General features: G+C 43.6%; 1 protein-coding gene across 4 annotated transcripts in view; it reads right to left on the minus strand.

Annotated features, from left to right (window-relative positions):
- The window catches only part of ANKS1A (ankyrin repeat and sterile alpha motif domain containing 1A), a 177,570-nt gene that overhangs the window by 102,874 nt on the left and 53,150 nt on the right, over positions 1–21,546 (minus strand). For 3 of the 4 annotated variants that reach the window (XM_040644733.1, XM_040644734.1, XM_040644732.1), the window contains exons 2-3: positions 4,239–4,319; positions 2,308–2,464 (exon numbers count right to left, since the gene is read on the minus strand). In XM_040644733.1, the coding sequence (XP_040500667.1) occupies positions 2,308–2,464; positions 4,239–4,319 (238 nt within the window). Of the gene's footprint in view, positions 1–2,307; positions 2,465–4,238; positions 5,638–21,546 lie in introns of those variants that run through there. The other variant, XM_040644735.1, reaches the window with a different exon arrangement.

Consider the following 21,546-nt stretch of genomic DNA (forward strand, 5'->3'; position numbering starts at 1 on the left):
AATTTAAATGATTTTAGCAATCACAATGGTAAATTATGCATATAATATGGTTCCTTCCCTTTCCCCATTTCGGCCATTTCTAAGCTTTTCAGACATTCCAGGAAAAGCACCCAACCTTTCCAGAATTAGCATGGGTTTTAAAAATAAAACCCAAACCCACTGAAGCTGCAATTTCCCATTCCCAGACAAGCCAAAAGCAGATGGGCTGAAGCAGACAATAGTCAGGGTGATGAAGAGGAGCCTGAGCGGACAAGAGTGGAAGCCAGAGAGGACCAAAGAGGGAGTGCAGCTTGGAGAAATGATGCAGAGAAATCCTGGCAGCAACGTACACACCTTGGCATTGATATAAGGGTCAAAGGGGCCGTACTTTTTGAATTCTTTGATCTCAAGAGCATTCTATAAAAAGGAGAGGAAAAGAAAATGTGATGATAAAATGGATGAAATATATCAAAGCAATGCCCAGCCCCGAGGGGGCCCAACACAAGAACTAGAACAACTTGGATCTGCCCTCTGGGTGTCTGGAAAGGAAGTTAATGGGTAAGGCAGGCTCAAGGGCACAGCACTCATCACCCCCTCTTATCCAAGCATCCAGCTGGAACCACATTAACGGTCTTTAAATAGATCAATGTGGTACTACTACCTAGAGCCATTAGGTTCTTCCAGCTATCGCAGCCATCTTGCCCAGCCCCTGCCCCACCCCCCTGCCTGCCAGATACTCAGAACACTGGGCTGGTGTCCCACCTATCAACGGATACTCCAGGCAGGAGGCAGCTGTGAGCAGGGCAAGCTAGCACACTCAAGTGGCTCAAAAATCCAAGCAGCTGTGTTCCAAGGCAAAAGTGAGCAAAGACAGGATTAGAAATGGTTGCCGAAAATTTCTTAAATGAGAAGGACTTTAATGGGTGACTAGTTTGTTCAACATTGAGGAGTATTAGTTACAAGCAAACTTCCTTATAAATTTCCTCCAGTTAAGAGAAATTACAATCACTTTAGCCAGGAGGAGTAAAATTGCATTTAGATTCTGAAGCAGTAATTCTAGAGACAATTTTCATTCTTAATGTTATAACACAAACACCCTCCTCGATGATTTTAAATTTCTGTGGCTTACCTATCCAGAAAATACAGCCTGAGGGGGAAAGGGAAGCTGATTAACAACTATACATACACAATCTCCAAGCTGAGAGATTTGGGAGCATTGCTGTAATTTTCTCAAACCTCCGAGTGAAGCTGCCCTTCTGTGAGTCAGCCATGCTCCCAACAGCTCACTGAGAGTGTGCATAGCCTTGCTGATTGCAAAAATGATTTCCTATTTTTCGAGGAATAACCCTAACCTAATCCTATAGGTAATTTAACAATCTCCTCTCAGCCAAGTCATTAGGAAAACAGTCCTGGGCTTACTGAGAAACAGCAGCATCTCTCTCATTCAAGCAACTAAGAAAAAAGAACCTGTTTCAGTTCCGAGCAGAGAGGAAAACAGAACGGCTTGTCACCCAGGGAAAGCCCATCTCCTCTCAAATGGACACAGGATCTCAGATCCAAACTAAAGGAAACTGCATTTTATGAGAGGATTGTCTAGAACTTGCATAATGTGAGTTATTCCTTTTCCAAAGGAATCAATGTAAAAAAGAGGAGGTAGAGTCTCAGAGTACCTAAGTCCAGGGCCATTTCAAGGTATTTTTGCTCAAACGCTGCTTTTTTTTATTTTCTAAGAATTATCTCCACTTTGTCAAAGCATGGTCACTCTGAAGTTGACAATAGGGGACATAATATAAATGATTTTCATTCTGCTGAATCACCTCTGACCCCTGAGCTTACTCAGATGGTTTTGTGAGCTCCTTTTTCAGTCCCAGGACGAGTCCTTCCACTTCTGCCAGTTGTGATGTAGGGAAAACAACAGCAGGGTTCAGGCAGCACTGACGCGCACTGGGAGGATTGCGTTTACCGGCTAAAGCTGCACTGCCATGTTGATGGCGTAAGCACAACTTAGAACTACTTAACCCTGCCGGCTAGAAATGGCCACTAAGCAATTTTACGGGATTTGTATTATTTCCCATTTTGCACAGAAGGTATGTAGATCTTTATTATAGCACTACTCCAAATCTGCACGAGTCAAATGCACGTAAAATGCATCCCCGGGGTATGAGATCTCCCTGATGCACTCGGAGGAGTAGCGCTGGGAGGAGGGGAACCATTTGTAGGGCCTGGAAGAGCTGGCTCCCTGAGATCTGAGCTATGGAACTGAAACAGTGCTGGGGCCACCACGGTCTGGCTACAGCTGAAGGGAAGAACGCTTCTCCTCCTTCCGACCTGTTCGTTGACTCGGGTGTGTGAGGGCCCTTGATGGATGAGCAACCGCACTATCTGGGCATCTCCTTTCCAGGCTGCCAAGTGCAGAGGGTAACAGCCTTTAGAATCAGCCACATTGGTCAACGCATCGTTCCTCAGAAGAACCTCAACCACATCCCTAGAAGGCAAAAATCAATCATGAGTTTGCAGAACTCAGAAGTCTTTCCTACTAACAGCTCTTCACATTTGGGCAGCTGAAGCCCTTTCAGATAGTATCTCACTCGGCCCCCCTCTCTCTACCTGAGCTCATCGCCCAGTCTCCTCCTCTTATTCCATGAGCTACGTGTATAGCTGCTGATACATGGCTGAAACATCTTGACCCAAACGACACTGACTCATCACCTTGCCATTTCTCTAGGCTTTCTAGACAATCCATCTATACTCCATTATTGTGAAAATGTCTGGTCCCCTTGTCTAAACCTTGCCATGTTTCCTTGTTTGTGATGTTTAAACACCATTCGGGGATAAACTTTACATAAAAGTAGTCATGCAAGACAAATATCATTATTCACCACATTATTCAGAGCATTTAGTGATGTGGGAGCTAAAAGCAGACAGGCAGAGCAGAATTAAAGTTGCTGCAAACATAAGCCAGACACATATGGTATCATTCGATACATCCAGAAAGAAGGGCTTGGCTTTCTTCTTGGTGACACCGCTAATTAAGCAGATACAAATGTATAATTATCCCCATGCATATGAGGTCAAAGAAAATCCCCACTGTAAATAAAAACAGCATCTGGAGATAAACTTGGCTAACGAGCTGCAGCCATTTCAGTCCACTTTAATTCAGGTTAGCCCCCTACCGATGGGGGGAGGGGTCTCCACAGAGTCCGTGTTAGCTTGGTCTAAGATGGCTACAGAAAAGACACAAGGATCACATTCAATATATTTCAGGAAAGTTTAATGTAGAAGGAAACAATTATCACCTCTTTTTGGCACATTAGAGCCCATCAGGCTGGGCCAATTACCACACAAGTGATACGGGACATCACAAGGTGGTGAGGGCCCTGCTTCTTGCTCAGCAAAATCGAAAATGGTTCCAACAATCCCTCCTCATGAAAACTAAACTTCTACTTCTTTTCTCCTAGAGCATGATGTCTCGAACTCTCCTTACCACCCTCTGTGCTGCTCCACTCTGGTTTCCATTCTTCCACATCCTGCCAAATCTACTCACTGTACCCCACGACCAAGCCTGCCCCCGGACTGAGCCATCACATTCTCTCTCACATGGAGGGCAGCGCCCTCTGGAAAAGGCTGCCAAATCTTTTAAACCTATGTCATCTTCTCTCACACTCCCCCCAAAGCACAGCTTCTCCAGAAAACTTTCTGCACAAATCCCACCTAAAAACTACTAACCAATACCTAAGAGAATTAAATAGGCCATATGATTTACGTATTTTTCCCCTTAGAAAAGGTTCTTGTTGTCTACAAGGCCAACTGTATGAGGAAGAACGGCAAAAGCAAAAAGAGTAAATAAATAACTACTTTAACAGAAGGGAAGTTTCTTAGGACCACTCGATCTATTTTCAGGTTACAAAGGTGCTGGTTACCTAAGAGACTGTCGAGCCCCTTTACGATCTGGCTGCCCCTAATGTGACCTTCAGGTGCAGATCACGTGTGGCACTGCACCATTTCAAAACAGGAAAGGACGAACAGAAGAAAAGGTAAAACTTAACCTTTGGTTGAAGTTTTTTGGGGGGTGGAGTAGGGAAGGGTGCTTAAATTATACGCTAACGAGAGACTCAGGAACTCTGGGTGGACTGAATTTAGTTTGTTGTTCCCTATTCCTCAACACTACTGCTTAGTAATCCTCTACAGAAACAAAAAAAGACAATCCAAAGGCCTGGGTTATGAAGGATAGGGCAGGAATATAGCACATTAATACTTACTTATGGCCATTCAAAGCAGCATGGTGTAGAGGTGTATAGCCAGTGCTGTCAACACAGTTCACATTGGGCCCTCTCCAGATGCTATAGAGGGGGGAAAAAAAGAAAAAAGAAGACTGAAGTCACAAACCAAATTTAGAGCCAGTTAACTGCTTAGAAAAGAATTCTCTATGGTGTTTAACCAAACTAGTTACGTCCACATGACTCCTGAAAGGACAGCAGCTATTTACTACAGAAATGCCCAACACCAACAACACACAGTCGTTTGCTGAACAGGGAGTCAGGTGTCAAGATAACAGCGTCATCATTTAAGAGCTTGCTCTTCTGTACCTTCTCATCTTTTTGTTTTTTATTTTAAATTTTTTAATTGAATTTATTTTTCTCTTCAGACCGATGTTTGAACTCTGCTCTATGATAAGCCATCGAAGTGTTATATTTTTTTGTGTGTATTTTTTTTTTAAGTAAACTCTACTCCCAACGTGGGGCTCAAACCCACAACCCCAAGAGCAAGAGTTGCATGCTCTACTGATGGAAACAGCCAGGCGCCCCATGTACCCTTCTCATTTTTAACTACATTATCACTCAGTCTGGGACTCATGCCTCTAAATACTTCCAGGATTGTAAGAACAGTTCATTGAAAGGTCATCAAAAATGTCACCGAACCAACCAACCATTCAGCCAGTCACAGGTATTGAACACCCACCTCTACGCTGGTGACTGAAGACTTAAGAGAGACTTACAGATAATCTGGATGATTTAACCAGCAAGAACCAAGATGAAAGAACCCACATTAATTAAAGCACCAGGACACATGTATTAAGATCTAAGAGACAATGGGTCTTTCCTTTCTGAATGTCTTATTGCTTAAAAAACTAAAAAACAAAAAAACAGAAAAACAAACAAAAAAAACACCAAGATCTAGAATTTCAGGGCTTTATTTGAATCGGAAATACTGTACTAGGAAGGCTGAAGTGTCATCTAACTTAATCCTCAAACCTCTTACTCCTATTTCACACCTTACTGCACTGGCCAGAGCTGCTGCTGCTTCTTTTTACCAGAGAGAGAGGGAGAGAGAGAGAGACTCTTAGGCGTCAGCGCAGAGCCCAAGGCAGGGCTTGATCTCATGACCCTGAGATCGTGACCTGAGCTGAAATCAAGAGTCAGACACTCAACCGACTAAGCCATGCACACACCCCTTGGCCAGAGCTTCTAAAATAATATTACGTAGTAGAAGGCAGTCTTGTTCTGTCCTTGCTTTTAATGAGAATGCCTCTACTGTTGGCAGTTGGTATGAGGTAAACACTCTGTAACATGTAAAGAAGTGTCTTATTTTTTCCTTAAAAAGAAAAAAAAAGTTGTTTAGGGTCGCCTGGGTGGCTCAGTCGGTTAAGCGTCTGCCTTCGGCTCAGGTCATAATCCCAGGGTCCTGGGATTGAGTCCCACATCGGGCTCCTTCCTCAGCGGGGAGTCTGCTTCTCCCTCTGCCTGCTGCTCCCTCTGCTTGTGCTCTCTCTGACAAATAAATAAATAAAATATTCAAAAAACAGTGGTTGTTTAGGGGCGCCTGGCTGGCTCAGCCAGTGGAGCACGTGACTCTTGATCTCAGGGTTGTGAATTTGAGCCCCACATTGGGTGTACAGATTATTTAAAAATATAATTTTAAAAAATAAAATAATCACATACTACTTTTCACCAACCAGACTGACAAAAATGAGAATAACAAAGTATTTACAAAGATCAGGAAAACAAGCACTCTTATATACCACTGGTAGGACTTTGAATTGGTGAATTCCTCTGGGAAGACAATTTGGCAGCATCCACCAAACCAAAAATAGGCATTCACTTTGAGCCAGCATTTCCACTTCCTGGCAACTATTCAACAGAAACACTTGTACACATGCACAAAGATACATGCTTGTACAGGACTGCTTCACTGTGAGAGCAAAAACTAAACACTTCATGTCCATCAACAGGTGGGCAGTTAAATACCAGGTATGCCCATACAATGAATTACTACATAACCATTAATAACCACCACCACCACAAAGGAAAGAAAACAAACTGGGCCTATGTGTCCTGACCCAGAAAGATTTCCCAAGACATACTGTGTTATGGGTAAGTGAAAAAAAGCAGTCATTGTGTAGTATACAAAACAGGAGCCCTTGCTTTAGAAGTGCGTAAGTACACGCACACGCGGTGGATGGTGATGGGAAGAGCGCTCGCCAAGTGCTGCCAGTGGTCACCTCTGGGAAAGGAAACGTGTGTTGGGGGACACTACAGATGGTGAAGAGGGACTCTCATGTTCTGCTCTGTAGTCTACCACACTGTTTGAAACACAATGAGAATGCATTCAGGTATTTTTATAATAATTTTTTAAAAGAAAGAGGGGAAAGAACCTGTGCACAGGGAAAAGAAAACCAAGAAAAACATCAAACTGTTAATAATATATGGTTGTATATGTGTGACCTGGGCCACTTTAATGAGCTTGTCTACTTTAGGTTTAAAACCTTACGATAGGGGTGCCTGGGTGGCACAGCGGTTAAGCATCTGCCTTCGGCTCAGGGCGTGATCCCTGCGTTCTGGGATCGAGCCCCACATCAGGCTCCTCCGCTGTGAGCCTGCTTCTTCCTCTCCCACTCCCCCTGCTTGTGTTCCCTCTCTCGCTGGCTGTCTCTGTCTCTGTCGAATAAATAGATAAAATCTTTAAAAATAAATAAATAAATAAATAAATAAATAAATAAATAAATAAAACCTTACGATAAATTTTAAGTGAAAAGAGAAGACAGGCATGCTTTGGTACCCAGGTCATTCATACATTGTCAATTAAGGATGCTGGTGACAGGGTCAGGAGCCTGAGGTATGTCCTGGCATCCCCATCCTCCACTGAGCTTGGATTCCTACGGCACCTTCCAAACAAATAGTTAAAAGCAATTATATCTGTCACATGTGTACGATAACTTCATTTTCTAAGTAAAAAATTATATACCTATGCCTGGCAATGGTGAGAATGACAGAAAGTGAAATGGGTCTGGAAAACCTAGGAGGTACAGTTTTCATACGCATTTTCAAACTGACCCACCAGATAAAACATCGTCATTCTATTAAAAAATAGGTGACACTAAGAATCAAAAAACAAATTACTGGCCCCAAATCAGTGGCAGAATCCGAACTCCCACTTATAGAGCTCTCGGCATTTGGCTGAACAAGGACTTTATGATCCAGCCGGGATGACGAGAGGAGGTAAAGATGCAGTAGTGCAAGGCTGGAAAACAATCCCACAGCAAGATGACCGGAAGAAACCAACAGGAGCTGGGAAAAAGAAAATACCAGTAATGGGTCAGGCAATCCTGAGGACTCCATTAGGAATCTGTTAGCTCCTCAATGACCTCAGTCCAGGCCCCAAAGTAACCTGAAAACTAAGACTTAAACCGCCCTTGCTTTAAAAAAAAAAAAAAAAAAAAAAAAGGCAGGACTGAGCAAGCCTTCTTTCACTCTCTAACTTTTATCTCCACGTCTCTGGTCTAGAGGTGATTAAGCTTGGATATCCTTTACCAGCACTAAAACTCCCTCAGAACAATTTGAAAGGACAAGGAAGAAAGACAAGGACTTCCCGCATAAAGCTGCAACATTTCCAACCAGTAAGGGCTTTCCTCCCTCCCCGGCTTTTTCTCTAACTAGCATTTCCTCTGAATGCCCGTCTAGAAATTTGGAGGAATGGGGAATATATTAAATAACACCTAAATGAAAACAGAGAACTGAATCTCTCTGCTTAGAATTTTCGCTTCACACAGGATGGTAGTAATATCCCCCTCCACCCAAGTTTCTTCCTTTTTGGCAGCCCAAGAAAAGAGCTATTTACAATCTGGGTCTTCCTCTCTATCACAGCTGTCCTATTAGGTTTTTGTAAGACAGTAAATCCCAAAGGGCTGCTCACCAACAAACAAAAGCAAAATACAACCCGCCAAGAAAACCAGAGGGAAGGAAAACAGTCCCAGAGATTCTTAAACCAGGTCTAACCTATACAGATTGTACAGAAATGCAATTGCTGCCCTCGATTCATAGAACAAACCCTCATACCACCCTTGATGGGTCTCAGAGGAGTCCCAGCAATCCCGCGTGAAGCAACTACAGAACCCAGGTTAAGAGCTGAGGCTCTAGTTAGCTGCCTCTGCCACTTGTCAGTTGTAGGACAAGTCACTGAATCCTTCAAATCTTGCTCGGCATCTGCAAATTCCACTGTGATGGGCTCCCCAGGGCTTCTATGGCTCATAGAAACGAGAACTAAATGGTTGGAACCAGTTTAATAGCATTAGTGTTAAGAAGCCTAGGACACGTCACAGCAACCCAACCACACGGAGGTGATGCCAGCGCACAGCAAGCCTGGCCGTCTGGGACTAGAAGCACCTACCTTCGAAGATGGCATCTAAAGACACTGACAGGGCAAGGAAGAAGAGGACTGATGAGAACCTGTGGCTTTTGAGTCCCACCTCAAAGGCCTCTCTCCGTCCATTTACAAACTGACTACACACTGATCCCCGGCAGGTAGCGAGCTAGATCTGGAGGCAGTGATGAAGAACAGGCCAGTCATCCCGACACAGCCACTCTACACAGTGGGACAGGCGCTGACTGAGGGCCTGCTCGTGGGGCTACTCGTGCATGGATTCAATAGATAAGTGAAGTGTGCCCTCTATGTGCCAGGCACTGTTCCAGGGCCTGGAAATGCAAATGGGAAAAGATAAAGTCTCTGCCTTCCTGGATCTTGAATCTGGAGGGAGAGTGACCAAATGAACAAATAAATAAAAATACGGTGGCAGGTAATGGTAAGTGCCATAAAGAAACACAGGAAATAAATCAAGCAAAGTAAGAGAATAAAATGTGACAGGATGACACTTTAAATAAGGTACTCAGGAAAGACCTCTCTAAGAAGGTGACCCTGGGGAAGAGATGTGAGTGAAGTGAAGGAAGGAGCAGTGTGGGTGTCTGGGGAGGACAGGCAGAGAGAGCATCAGGTGCAAACAGCCTGAGCAGGAGCAGACTTGACATGTGGCTGGGAAGCAAGGAGGTCGGGGGCTCTGCCTGCAGGGAGCAGGCTTACGGAGGCCACCCAGGGGAGCTGAGGTCAGAGAGCATCCATAAGCATCTACTAGAGGTCAGGCTCTGGGAAAAGACACGAAGTCCACAATGGAGCAAGGAGAGGGGGAGCACTCTCCAAGCAAGAAGAAGGGGCACAGAGTCTAAAGTCCAAACCACGATGATCAGACACTAAATCTCTAAAAGGGAATCAGGGTTCCTTCCATCTGAATTAAAAGGTCCATCGACAACACCCATATTTACATCTACCTATCACTCTTCAGACCCAGCAAAACTCAGGCAAAAACCTGAGGTAAAACTGCTCAAGTCTCTGTAAAACCAAGTAAGAACAGCAGAAAACACACAGAGACACTTATCCTAGCCACCACAGAAAGTGGCCTGGTTTAAATGTGTCCATGACACCTTTCCTGACTGCACGGGCTGATACTAATCTCACCCGTCTCAGATTTTCCAGATCACCTATGGCACCTTCACCACCACATTTATCATATTTGACCTTGAACCACTGTGAATTCTTTATGCTGCTCATGCACACCATATATTTTAAGCTCTTTACGGAAATCCCTCACGTTTCCAAGAACACAGCACTGTGCAGGGAATTGGCTTAGGGCCACCAGTATGCAACTTTAACACTGGGTTTTTAAGTAACCAGCTACTTAAATAAGACATGGTCTCTATGCAGTAACAGACTTGCTACACCTGTATCCATTAAAAATGGCAACAATCTCTTGATGGGACAAAGAAGAATACTGCATTTGAGATGTCTGTCCATAAAATACAGAGACAGAAGAACCCTAAGTTAGAACCAAAGTGCCCAGCCCATTTTCACCTGTGACTACTCTATGGAATCTGATTTCAGGACCCAATGATACCCTAAAGTGGCTCTCTGCTAGCAATCAGCTTGCTTCATGTGGTCGCCCAGCTACTTAACTGCTTACTTGACACAGACAAGTAATGGCATCTCAATGGGCCGGTAGAGTGTCCAATCCAGTTCAATTCAATAAATGTTTATGCACGACCTTCCATATGCCAGGGTGCTACACAGTCTCCACCCTTGAGTAGAGAGGGGAAGTCAGACAAGTAAACAAATGACAATACCGAATAGTGTGTGACATTCTGGGAAGGAAGTATGCAAAGGGTAGCTTATAGGGAAATGGAAATACGGGAGGCTTTGCAGAAGGGGAGATACTTGGGCAGAGCCTTAAAGCTGAGAAGGAATCCACCAGACAGAAGAAACAAAGAGCAAACACCCCAATTCACCTAAGTCCACCCAAATTCACCCAGCAAACTGGGGCACATGCAAGTAACTGTGACTTGCCGGAGCACACGAGTGAAAGGACGGTGGATGCAAGCAAGGAGAGGTAGGCAGAGCCAAACCATGAAGGGTCTTGGAAACTACTGAAGTTCTGAGTGGGGGCTAATCAGACGTATGTTTTAGAGAAATCCTTCTGTTGACAGCTAGGAGATGGGAGCCTAGATGGCTGACTGGTTATTCACTATGCTGTTGTGATGGCCTTATATATTTCAGAATTGGAAAAAAAATCATTCTGCTAAGCAGTCGTGCAGATGATGGAGAGCAAGAGGTGTGTGACTAGATCCAGTGAGCCTGGCTGGAAGTCAGCAATTCAGGAATGAAGTAAGGACCTGAATGAAACCAGTTGTAAGGAGGACAGAGGAAAAAAGACTGAATCAATGGAAAAGACAGGATCTGGTGACTAAATCAGGGTGGGGGCAAGGGTGGGTGAGAAGTGAAAAATTCAGTGGACAATGAGAGTAAATTCAGGAGGAAAACCAGGGTTGATCTGTTTAGTGATGGTGATGTTGTGAGGTAGGGGAGGAAAAGAGGGGAAGGAGAGAAAGTTTTGTATTGGATTAGTTAGGGCTGAAATGAATCTGGACTCCCACGTGTAGATGTCCAGTTAGCAGATGCATATGAGGGCCCAGAACGCCCTATGTTGGTTACATAGTTTAAAATGATAATGTTCAAGTGTTCACATGCATGTGCGTTCCCCATATTTGACCCCTACAACCATATTATGGAGTAGGAAAGTACCTAGTGCTGTTTCCATCTTATAGGTAGGAAAACTGAAGTCCAAATGACTTGCTGATCGTCATACAGCTAATTCATGCAGCACTGAAACAAAATCCCATGTCTGACTGCTAGTGTATGTTTTTTCCAGATTCTCCAGGGTCTTGAACTCGACTGCTGAGAGAAAACAACTTGGAGCCCTGTGGGTCTCCTCCTGCATTGATTCTCAGGAGGTCAAAGACTCTCAGAGCACCAAGTCAGGAAAGGGCCTTCTCTAGCACTGGCTCTATGAAGAGAGAGCAATGGCAATACACATGAGGGGTAAGAGAGGTTCTGAGCAGTTTTCCATCCAGTTTCATGAAATCATTAAGGTCTAAACAGACTTTTTTTCTGCCAAAGGCCTTTGTTGTTTTCCTCTTTGAGTTATCCTAGCAAAGGCAGATTTCTCTCTGAATCTCAGGAGGGGCTGGCAGTTTTCCAACACAATGAAACATTATCCAAAGCCAGTCTAATTTTAAAAAGACTTCATCTTACTCAAACAAATCAGACACATCCTTACTAAAATGCCTTCTACATAGTTAACTGTTGAGGTTTAAAAGAAGAGATAACAAGGAGCCCATGAAACCATCCCCATTGTCAAAGAAGCTTGTGATCTTTGGAAAAAGACAAAACTTACCAACATGAAACAATTAGACACAAAACCTCCAAAACAGTATAACCTCCCCTAAAATCAAGTTAACTGGGAAAAACTGAACATGTATTTTATTTCTGCTTATCCCTGAACCCCATTAAAATGCAAGTAAAAGCAAACGAGGAACAGGAGAAAGAGAACAGTGAACATAAAAAGTCAACATTTTTTGGAAAATTAAGAGTAGTTAGCAGAACTGAGAAAGTGAGTCCCTGTGGCCATACAAGGGGATGCCTTTTTGGCCTTCACACATACATACCCTGGGAAGGCTCAGGGATTAGAGGTACCCGGTGGTACTTGAGACCAGGGATAAGGAGGGGTTGAAAACAAGAACTTGATTCAAATTCTGCTTATAAGGAGGCGTTAGACCACTAAATCTCTGGTCCCATCTAGGGCAGCCAGTAGACAATTACTCCTTGTATCCAGGCAGGAGAAGGTAGATCAATTCTGTGAAGAAACTGAATTAGATGGGCTCCAGCCTTGGGGGTATCAGGAACAGCAGAGGCAGAGAGAGGCACTGTACTGGAAACAGAAGCCCTAAAAGGAAGTCTACATCCTGAAGGACATGATCTCAGCTCTGCTCCCAGAATGCTGGCAGCCCCACCCCCACCGCCAAACAGAAGGTTGGACCAAGGACTCCACGAAACAATGCAATAGATCCTGACTTGGGGGGATTCCCCATCAAAGCAGGTAGGTTTCTGCCCAATCACCCTATATGATATAAAAGCCATGCTTGCCAAGTTCTTCCCACCTCTATCCAGACAACTGGCTCTTTAGTGACTCGCTCTTAAATGAAAATGACAACCAAAGAGGACCACACATTTGAGGAAGGTGTTCAACGTGAAATGACAGAGCACAAAACAGAATAAAGGAACTCAAAGAACAGAAACAGAAAACCAAATAAAATCTCAACCCAAAACAGCAGCAGCAACAACAAACTATTGTCACACAAACACAGGATTAGAAAAAAAGCTGCAACAATCAGTGCAAACGTTTTGGAAATTAAAAAATGATAGTAGAAATAAAAACACAATCAAAGAGCTAGAAGATAAACCTGAGTAAATATCGAAGAAAGTGTAACCAAAGAAAAAGATGGGAAATACAAGAGAAAAGATAAGCAGATTAGAGGACCTAGAGTTCCAAAGAAAAGAGAAAAAGCAGAGAGGAGAATATTATCAAAGAAACAACTTGAGAGATTTTCCTAGAACTGAAGGATATGAACTTCCAGTTGAAAGAGTCCATCCTATGCTCAGTACAATGAATAATTTTTAAAAAGACCCACCCCCAAGGCACACTGTGAAATTTCAGAATACATTTCAGAAGTCATGGGATAAAGAGAACACATTTTCCAGGGAGAAAAAAGTTCACACACAAAGGATCGAGTGGCATCAGAATTTTCAATAGCAGCTCTGGAAGCCATAAGACAAAAGAGCGATGCTTTCAAAATTCAGAGGTGAAGTGATTTCCAACCTAGAATTCTATAGCAAATTATCAGTCAAGTATGAAAAGAGAATAAAGGTATTTTTAGACATGCAGAGCCTCAAATTTTACCTCCCACACACCCTTTTATCGGGAAGCGACTGGAGGATATGCTCTACCAAATAAATGAGCAAACCAAGAAAGAGGAAGACAGGCATCCAGGAAACGGGGCCAGGATCAGCCATGCAGCAAGCCTCAAGCATGGCTGGAGGACGCAGGGCTCCATGGGCCTGCCTGCAGGAGAAAATGAAACCGACGAGATCAATGGATGTGTCTGCCTGGGATGTGGAAAGTAACATTTAAGGACTTCAAAATTATGGTTGCAGTTTGGGAATTAAGAGTGAGCTGAGCACTGGAAACTCAGAAAACCACCAAGAGAGGCAGTTAATGCACTGTACAGGGAAAAAAGATCAGATTGTAACCGGGTTAGCAGGTGAATAATACTAACAGCCTTAATAATATAAACATACACATTAGATACTGATATCACTAAAAATCGTGAACTATCTGAGGATGACGAGGCAGTGGACTGACAGAGTGCAAGAAAGCTAAAACCTCTTCATAACAAAAGACTGACAGAGGATGCCTAAAACTTAAAAATCAAGAAACAGCAGCATAAGCGTAATAATCCAAAATCTGGATGAAGCAGCTACAGAGAGCTAAGAGCTGGAAACGGCTGCTGTCCCGGAAAGGAACTCAGGTGTGAATCAGTGGCCTTCTGGTAAGAACGTCAGAAACGATTCTGACGCTACATGACAGGTTGGATGAGCCCTTGTCAACTATGAGATGTATAGTTCTGGTAACCCTGGCATTTTGTGGCCATGAGTTTTTGTGGTTCGAGCATGATGAGAGGCAGTGACTTTGAAAGGTTTATTTCCTCACGAGAGAGAAACGCAAGCAGAAAGGCAATGCGCCCTTTTAACTTCATAGCTGACAACGACTCACACAATCAACTTGAAAGGATGGCCTCCTTGGTCCACAAAGCCAGCAAACAGTGCTCCCCTGCCTTCTGCCAAGGACAACGGTGTTTGGAATAGACACACTGGTTATGTCCAATGTTGCTCTCTACAGCATTCGATTCTCGGCCCTTCTGCTTCTAGTCGGTAACTGGTGTGGACACACCCAACACCACACACATGTATGTCGGCGAGTTGCTGGAGAACAGGGAGACTGAACGCGTCGGACGTTCACTGGAAGAATGGCTATTTTCAGTCGCTGCTACCTAAGGCAAGCCTACAGCAGCGAGGGGTAATGTGCGCAGCAGCGTGAGGGGTGCGCAGCGAAACTGCTGTTTCACTATGGACATGGACGTGACAACCTACGAGGTACGCTGCCATGAAGTGAAGGCCATTACAGTTCTCTGCTGTTACTACAATGTATTCATGAGGACCGATGTATAAATCACATTTTTACAAGCCATATTTCCCCCATGGTTTACACTATTACTTAGGGGGCCCTTATCTTTTATTTGATTCAGTCTACCTGGGCATGGCTCCTTAACACTGTTTCTGTTACACAGCGGCAAAAAAGGTACTGAGGAACTGCAGGAAAATGACCTCCAGAGTTCAAAATTCTGATTCTCACTGGTGAGTCAGGCAATGCGTTCAGTCACTGAGCAAAACGAACAGCCATCACCCTGCATGCTCCGTGACAGCAGGGATGGTGCAGGTCTCGTGCCACCTTCCCACGCAGCAACGACACAGCACCTGGCGCGCAGAGGGAAGAAGGGAAAATGCCATGGTGCTAGTCTAGGTACCTTGCAATAAATCAGACCAAGTCCCTGCTCGAAAGAACTTCAGTGACACAGAGACAAACAATTATAAAGCGATGTGATAAGTGTTTATAAAAGAACTGTGCAAACACTAAGGGAACGCAGAGGAAGGCTGGGATGAATGGCATTCCTTTAGCAAGAAAAGGGACCACAGGGCTTTGCAGACAGCAGGGAGAATGTGTGATCACTGCAGCCAAGGTCATCTTGTAAAAGCAGGCACTTCCCGGTTTTCTGCATTCTTCACTCAGGGTCTTCTGTCCTGGAAGACCAGGCTCCTTCCTGCCTCTTCCCCAAACCCCCCCATTCCAGCTTACCTCTTCAATTTCTATCCAGCTTGAACAAAAAGCTCTCCTTTTCCTCCCTTTCCTTCCCAGCCCGGGCACGGCTGGCTCTTCATGGGCTACTTACAGAGCTTCTTTTACTTTGCCCTCATTACAACGATTTCAGTTCAGAGTTCTCTATTTGTCACTATTTGATGGTCTTTCTCACTAGAATATAAATAGCCATGTTTACCACTGTATGCTCACCGCACTGCCAAGAAAGCAAGGTACCTGGCACACGCTGAAAGCTCAAAGAGGAAGAGAAATCCACACCTCACGGCAGGAGGGGCCCTAGCTACTCAAAGAAAGGTACGGTCGTTTTTAGATTATACAAACTAGAAGAACTCAAATATCCTCCGTCAGGTTATTTCTTAGGTCAAAAATACTGCACGAATTTTACTAAATATACATGCAGACTCATTCCATCCTAAGATAACGTGTTACCTAGAAAGAAAAAACACAGTTTCTTCTCTTGTTTAGTGAGTGTGTGTGTGTGTGTGTGTGTGTGTGAAGAATGCTTGTAAGAATGATCCGTTCCCTGGCTTGTCAAAGTCCAGAGGCTTCACTGGGCTGAGGCAGGAAGGCAAGGTGCCTTAATCAGTCATATTTGGAGACAAAGATGCCTTTGCCTTAGAGAAACCATAAATCCTGGCTTATATCTGTTGCCCCAGAATAATTATTAACAGCATCCTGGCCTGAACAATAAATTATATGGTCACTTTACTCCATCCAGACTTTGAGACCCATTTCTTAGAATTTTTGACCCTAAAAAGCCTAGAAACAACAGCTTACATTAAATGTTTGCCTTGACACAAGTATACTTTAATTAAGTAGATTAAATAACTATTTACTTCTCACCAGAACCCTACAAGAGAACACTAGGACACTGACAAGTAGAAAGGTGAATAACTTACCCAGGGGTATAGAGCTGGAATGGGTGACACTGGCTTTAACTCCAAAATCTTAACCACTGTGCCATATGCAACTTCTCAAACCACGCTCTTTCCCCACTGTTTTTCTCATTCCTGAATAAGATGACTCCCCCGTAGCTCATATCTCTCATTTCCGCCCTGCTTCACATCCCCCACTTCTCATTCAGTCTGTCTTGTTCTTTTCCTTTCTCGCCAGGGTCACAGAAACCAATAAACAGGGCTGAGAGAGAGAGAGAGGCACCATGTTCTAGGTAGGAAATGGGTCCCAGAGGGAAATGAGTAGAGGTAGTTAACTGAAAGATTCCCATTAACATTTCCAGAAATCCAATTAGTGACAAACTTCATTACTTAAGGTAACTATAGGAAGTAACAGCATTATAATGAAAGATACAAACTGACTGAATTCTTTCAATCTTAAGGTATTCAAGGTGACTATTTTGTTGTTTTAAGGAAATTAAAATGACAAAAAATTTCAATATAGAAGTTAATAATACATGCAAAAGGGATGAACACCTCAAATGAAATTTATTAGCAGATTCCAGGTCCTATATACCCCACATATATTTCCTAAATGCCCCAAGTATCACAAACAAAAATAGTATTATGAATGTGGCTAACATGGAAGCTGAATGTTAAAGATAATTTTTTTCCGCACATAACACTGACCCATATATGTAAAGCTTGGACTTGACACATATTAGCTGCAAAATCTCTAGTAAATCACCCAACCTCTATGTCAGATGGAGATGTCACTTGCCCTATCCCTAACCTGAGAGGGTTATTTTATGGAATAAATGGGAGAATGTATGTGAAAAAAAAAAAAACGTAAACTGGAATCTAAAATATAAGGGCTTGGCATCAATATCTCAAGTGAGGCAAGGCATTCTACAGAACGAGAACAGTCAGTATATACGTGCTGACATGAGAAAACATGCAAGATATCTGAAGTGAGAAATGCACCTGCATAGCGGTACGTAGAGTATGATCTCATTTCTGTTAGAATGGTGTATTTTTCTAATAAGCCTCTGCTCACATATGGAAGGCTATGTACCAAACTATTAAGACTGATGAGTTCTGGGGTGAGGCATGCATTACTTTTATAATAAAACACACAAATACACACACACACACACACGCAGACTGACAAAAACTCCCTCCTTGACCAAACTTTACTCAGGTTCCTCTGAGTACTCTTTTCAACTAGACCTTGACTTTGGTCCCCATCCAGTCTTTGGACTGCTCAGTCAAGTTTTAGCAAGAATCCTGTTAAGTAAGTTTAACAAGAGCTACCCCCACCCCACCTCATCTGATAGAATTCCTCATCCCCCACCTTTACCTGTCTAAGTCCTTAGCCTGTCTTTAGTAAGAATCCTGTTAGGTCAGTTTAGCAAGAATCCCCCTACCCTGCTGTCTCCTCTTAGTAATTTTTCATCCCCTGACCCCTCACCGGGCTCCTTGGCTATAAATCCCTACTTATCCTTGTATTCACGGGGGCGCATCATCTCTCTCCCCCGGCAGTGGTCTTAAATAAAGTCTTCCTTACCGTTTTAACAACAGTCAGAACAATCTTTAACAACACACACACACAGAGACACACACACCTCTTTTTTTTTTTTTTTTTTTTTAAGCGAAGCCAGATCTATTCCAGGGACACGGGCTTCCGTTTATGAGATTCTTAAGAGTTCTTTTAAGAAGGAGTATGGAGAAAATTTATTTCTGGAATTGGCCTCCTTTTTAAAAAACCTCTTGTGGTCTTTGATTTTTTTCCAGCCTCTGGAGGATCAAAATCAATTATTCCCATTTGCTTCTGAATGGAGCTCTTCAATTACAGAGGATAAGAACAAGCTTGCCCAAATGAGGGCAGTACCAGTCCCAAGGGGAGGGGACCAAATGGGTCAGTGATTCCAAAGGCTAGTGGATTTTTTTTTTCTAGAGATTTTACTTATTTGACAGAGATAGAGACAGCCAGCGAGAGAGGGAACACAGCAGGGGGAGTGGGAGAGGAAGAAGCAGGCTCACAGCGGAGGAGCCTGATGTGGGGCTCGATCCCGGAATGCCGGGATCACGCCCTGAGCCGAAGGCAGACGCTTAACCGCTGTGCCACCCAGGCGCCCCCAAAGGCTAGTGGATTTTAGAAGACATTGTAGGAATTGCCCATAATGGTTATGTACCTCTAATTTAAGTGATGGTGAGGTTAGGGGAGGTGAATGAGTCAACTGGGGGTGACCGAATCCCAGATATTCCACATCAACAGTTCACAAATTTGTCCCTTCCTCTACATTTCCAAAGTCGCTGACTTACTCCTGAAATAACCTCCAAAATGATCTCGACTGCCTGAAGTCTCCCTCCATCGACAAAAACCAAAAAACACTTTCTACAATGTTTCACTACTAACTTTCTAAAATACATACACAATCAGGTATTCCTCCCCAAGAGCTTTTGATAGCTCTCTCTTGCCTCCAGGAAAAGCTTCCTAGCCTGCCATGCAATAAGGATCTTCCCAAGCTATCCCCAGTTACCTTTCCGGCTCCATCCCCCTCCACACTCCCGGTACACACCCTGGGCGCCAGCTGTGTGCCACCTGTCTTTGTGCTTGCGATTCTGATTCATCCTATTTTAATCTCTGTGAAATCTCAAACATCCTTCAAAGCCCCAGAGAAATGTCATCCCACTTTCTGAGCTGAATTAACTTTATCCATGGCTTTTCTTCATAGTCTTCTATTTAAAACACCACAATACTCTGTGTTCTTTATTTGCTTACACCAAGCCTGTTTCCTTCACCAGAATACGAACTCCTCAAGGGCAGGGGCCTTGTTTTAGTCCTCTCTCAATCTTTAGGGCCTAAAACCATCTTGCCCAAAACTTTTACTTTAGAGATGGGAAAACTGAGCCACAATGAGGAGAAGAAACAGCTAGTAAACGGTGGAACCAGACTGAACTGGAAGCCTTCTGTCTTCCTGTGACACATTTTTACCACACCACCTGCCAGGATGAACCTTCCTTCCTTCCTCATATGACACCTGTCCTCAGTTCTCCCCTTCCATCACCCTCCCTGCCCTTCTCCCCTTACTTCTCTTCAGGAGGTGACCTAGCAAGAGGCTTGAACATTCAGTCCAGCACACAGCTAAATACCCTCATTGTTAAGGCTCAGAGTCATTCTGCTAACGGGTAAATCCTGGTGTGAGGAATGGTCTGGTACTGTGAGATCAGGAGCAAGGAAAGGAGGTGAAGTGAAGTCCATGAGGAAGCTAGAGCGTTCTGAGGGGGGGCTGATGCGCAGCAAGTAATCTCCTGGCTGAGGCTAACTGTGGGTCCCCCAGCAGCTGGTCCATGGCCAAGACTTCTTATTCAAGTGCCACCATTTACCCTGAGCCAAGAGAGTCAGGATACAAGTAAGTACCCCCTTCTCAGAATCATTTTACTAATAACCTCCTCTCCGCTTTCCTTCTATATAGCCAAGGTAATTTCCCCAAGCAGATTGTTTTCTGTCTAAAAATTACATTCTATTCTTAAAGAAAACAGGGCAATTATTTCTGAAAATACATACTTACAGGTTATACAGATTGAATTTTGCTGTGTTAAGCTTTTCTGTTTAAACTAATTTTTATTTATTTTATTTATTTTTTTAAAGATTTTATTTATTTATTTGACAGAGATAGTGACAGCCAGCGAGAGAGGGAACACAAGCAGGGGGAGTGGGAGAGGAAGAAGCAGGCTCATAGCAGAGGAGCCTGATGTGGGGCTCGATCCCATAACGCCAGGATCACGCCCTGAGCCGAAGGCAGACGCTTAACCGCTGTGCCACCCAGGCGCCCCTAAACTAATTTTTAAAGTCATTTCTCCATAATTTGGTAAGCCCTGTAGCCACCTAGTTGCAACTTCTGTTAGTGAAAACAGCTGAACAAGGCACATTACTTTGGAAAATTAAAAACAAAACAACAATAACAAAACTCTTGGCTTTAACTAAGTCCAGGTTTTCTCACTTTTCTGTCTCTATTTGTACTATGTTTCGATCTATTTTAATCCTGGAGCCTGTCTCAGGAACTCTACTGAGATCTGCATTTAATCAGCCTTCCAAATCTGTGCTGTCTGCCCAATTCCTTTCCTAGCTTTCCCAAAAAGCACCTACTACCCTGTCTTTGGAGTCTGGCCAAAAATCAGCACTCACTCTGGATGACTAAGAACCTTGGCAAAACACCTGACTGAAAAAGCAACCCCATGCTGTGTGTAGTATCTACCAAATCAGAAATAAGAGACTTGAGCATGAAAGCTAGAAAATAGTTTCCCAAACTGGAGGGCTTGCCCACAAACAGCTTTTTCTTTCTTTTTTTTTTTTTAAGATTTTATTTATTTATTTGAGAGAGAGAGAGACAGCCAGAGAGAGAGGGAACACAAGCAGGGGGAGTGGGAGAGGAAGAAGCAGGCTCTCAGCAGAGGAGTCCGAAATGGGGCTCGATCCCAGGACCCCAGGATCATGCCCTGAGCCAAAGGAGGACGCTTAACAACTGAGCCACCCAGGCGCCCCACAAACAGCTTTTTCCTTCTCAAATTTTAAATGTACAAGTCAAGAGGCAGCCATTTACAACAACCAAAAACTATGTATGGGAAGAAATACAGCTTCATGTATCAATGAATAAGAGGATGGCCCTATCATCTCCTAAAGGCCTAGAGTATGAAGAAACCCAGAGATTCTTTAATGAGTCTAACAGATGTTGTCTTTTAGAAGTACCATAGCTGCAATAGAGTCTACTATGTACCACACTAGAAACCTTGTATTAGCTCTATTTTTCATTCTAAACAGTAAAATAAGAACTTGCATTTTACAAATTTTAACATGCTCAGAGAGGTGAATAGTACATAAAACTAAAGAGAGGTGAAGCCACTTGCCCAACGACATATAGCTAGCATAGGGAGCCAGCAAGCAAAGTTGTTCTCTCTAACCCACCATTCTGTTAATAATGAAAGCCTTAGTCTTATTAATGAAAGTCTATGGACTCCTAA

Source organism: Ursus maritimus, unplaced genomic scaffold, assembly GCF_017311325.1.
Source record: "Ursus maritimus isolate PB19 unplaced genomic scaffold, ASM1731132v1 scaffold_30, whole genome shotgun sequence".
NCBI classification, from domain to species: Eukaryota; Metazoa; Chordata; class Mammalia; order Carnivora; family Ursidae; genus Ursus; species Ursus maritimus.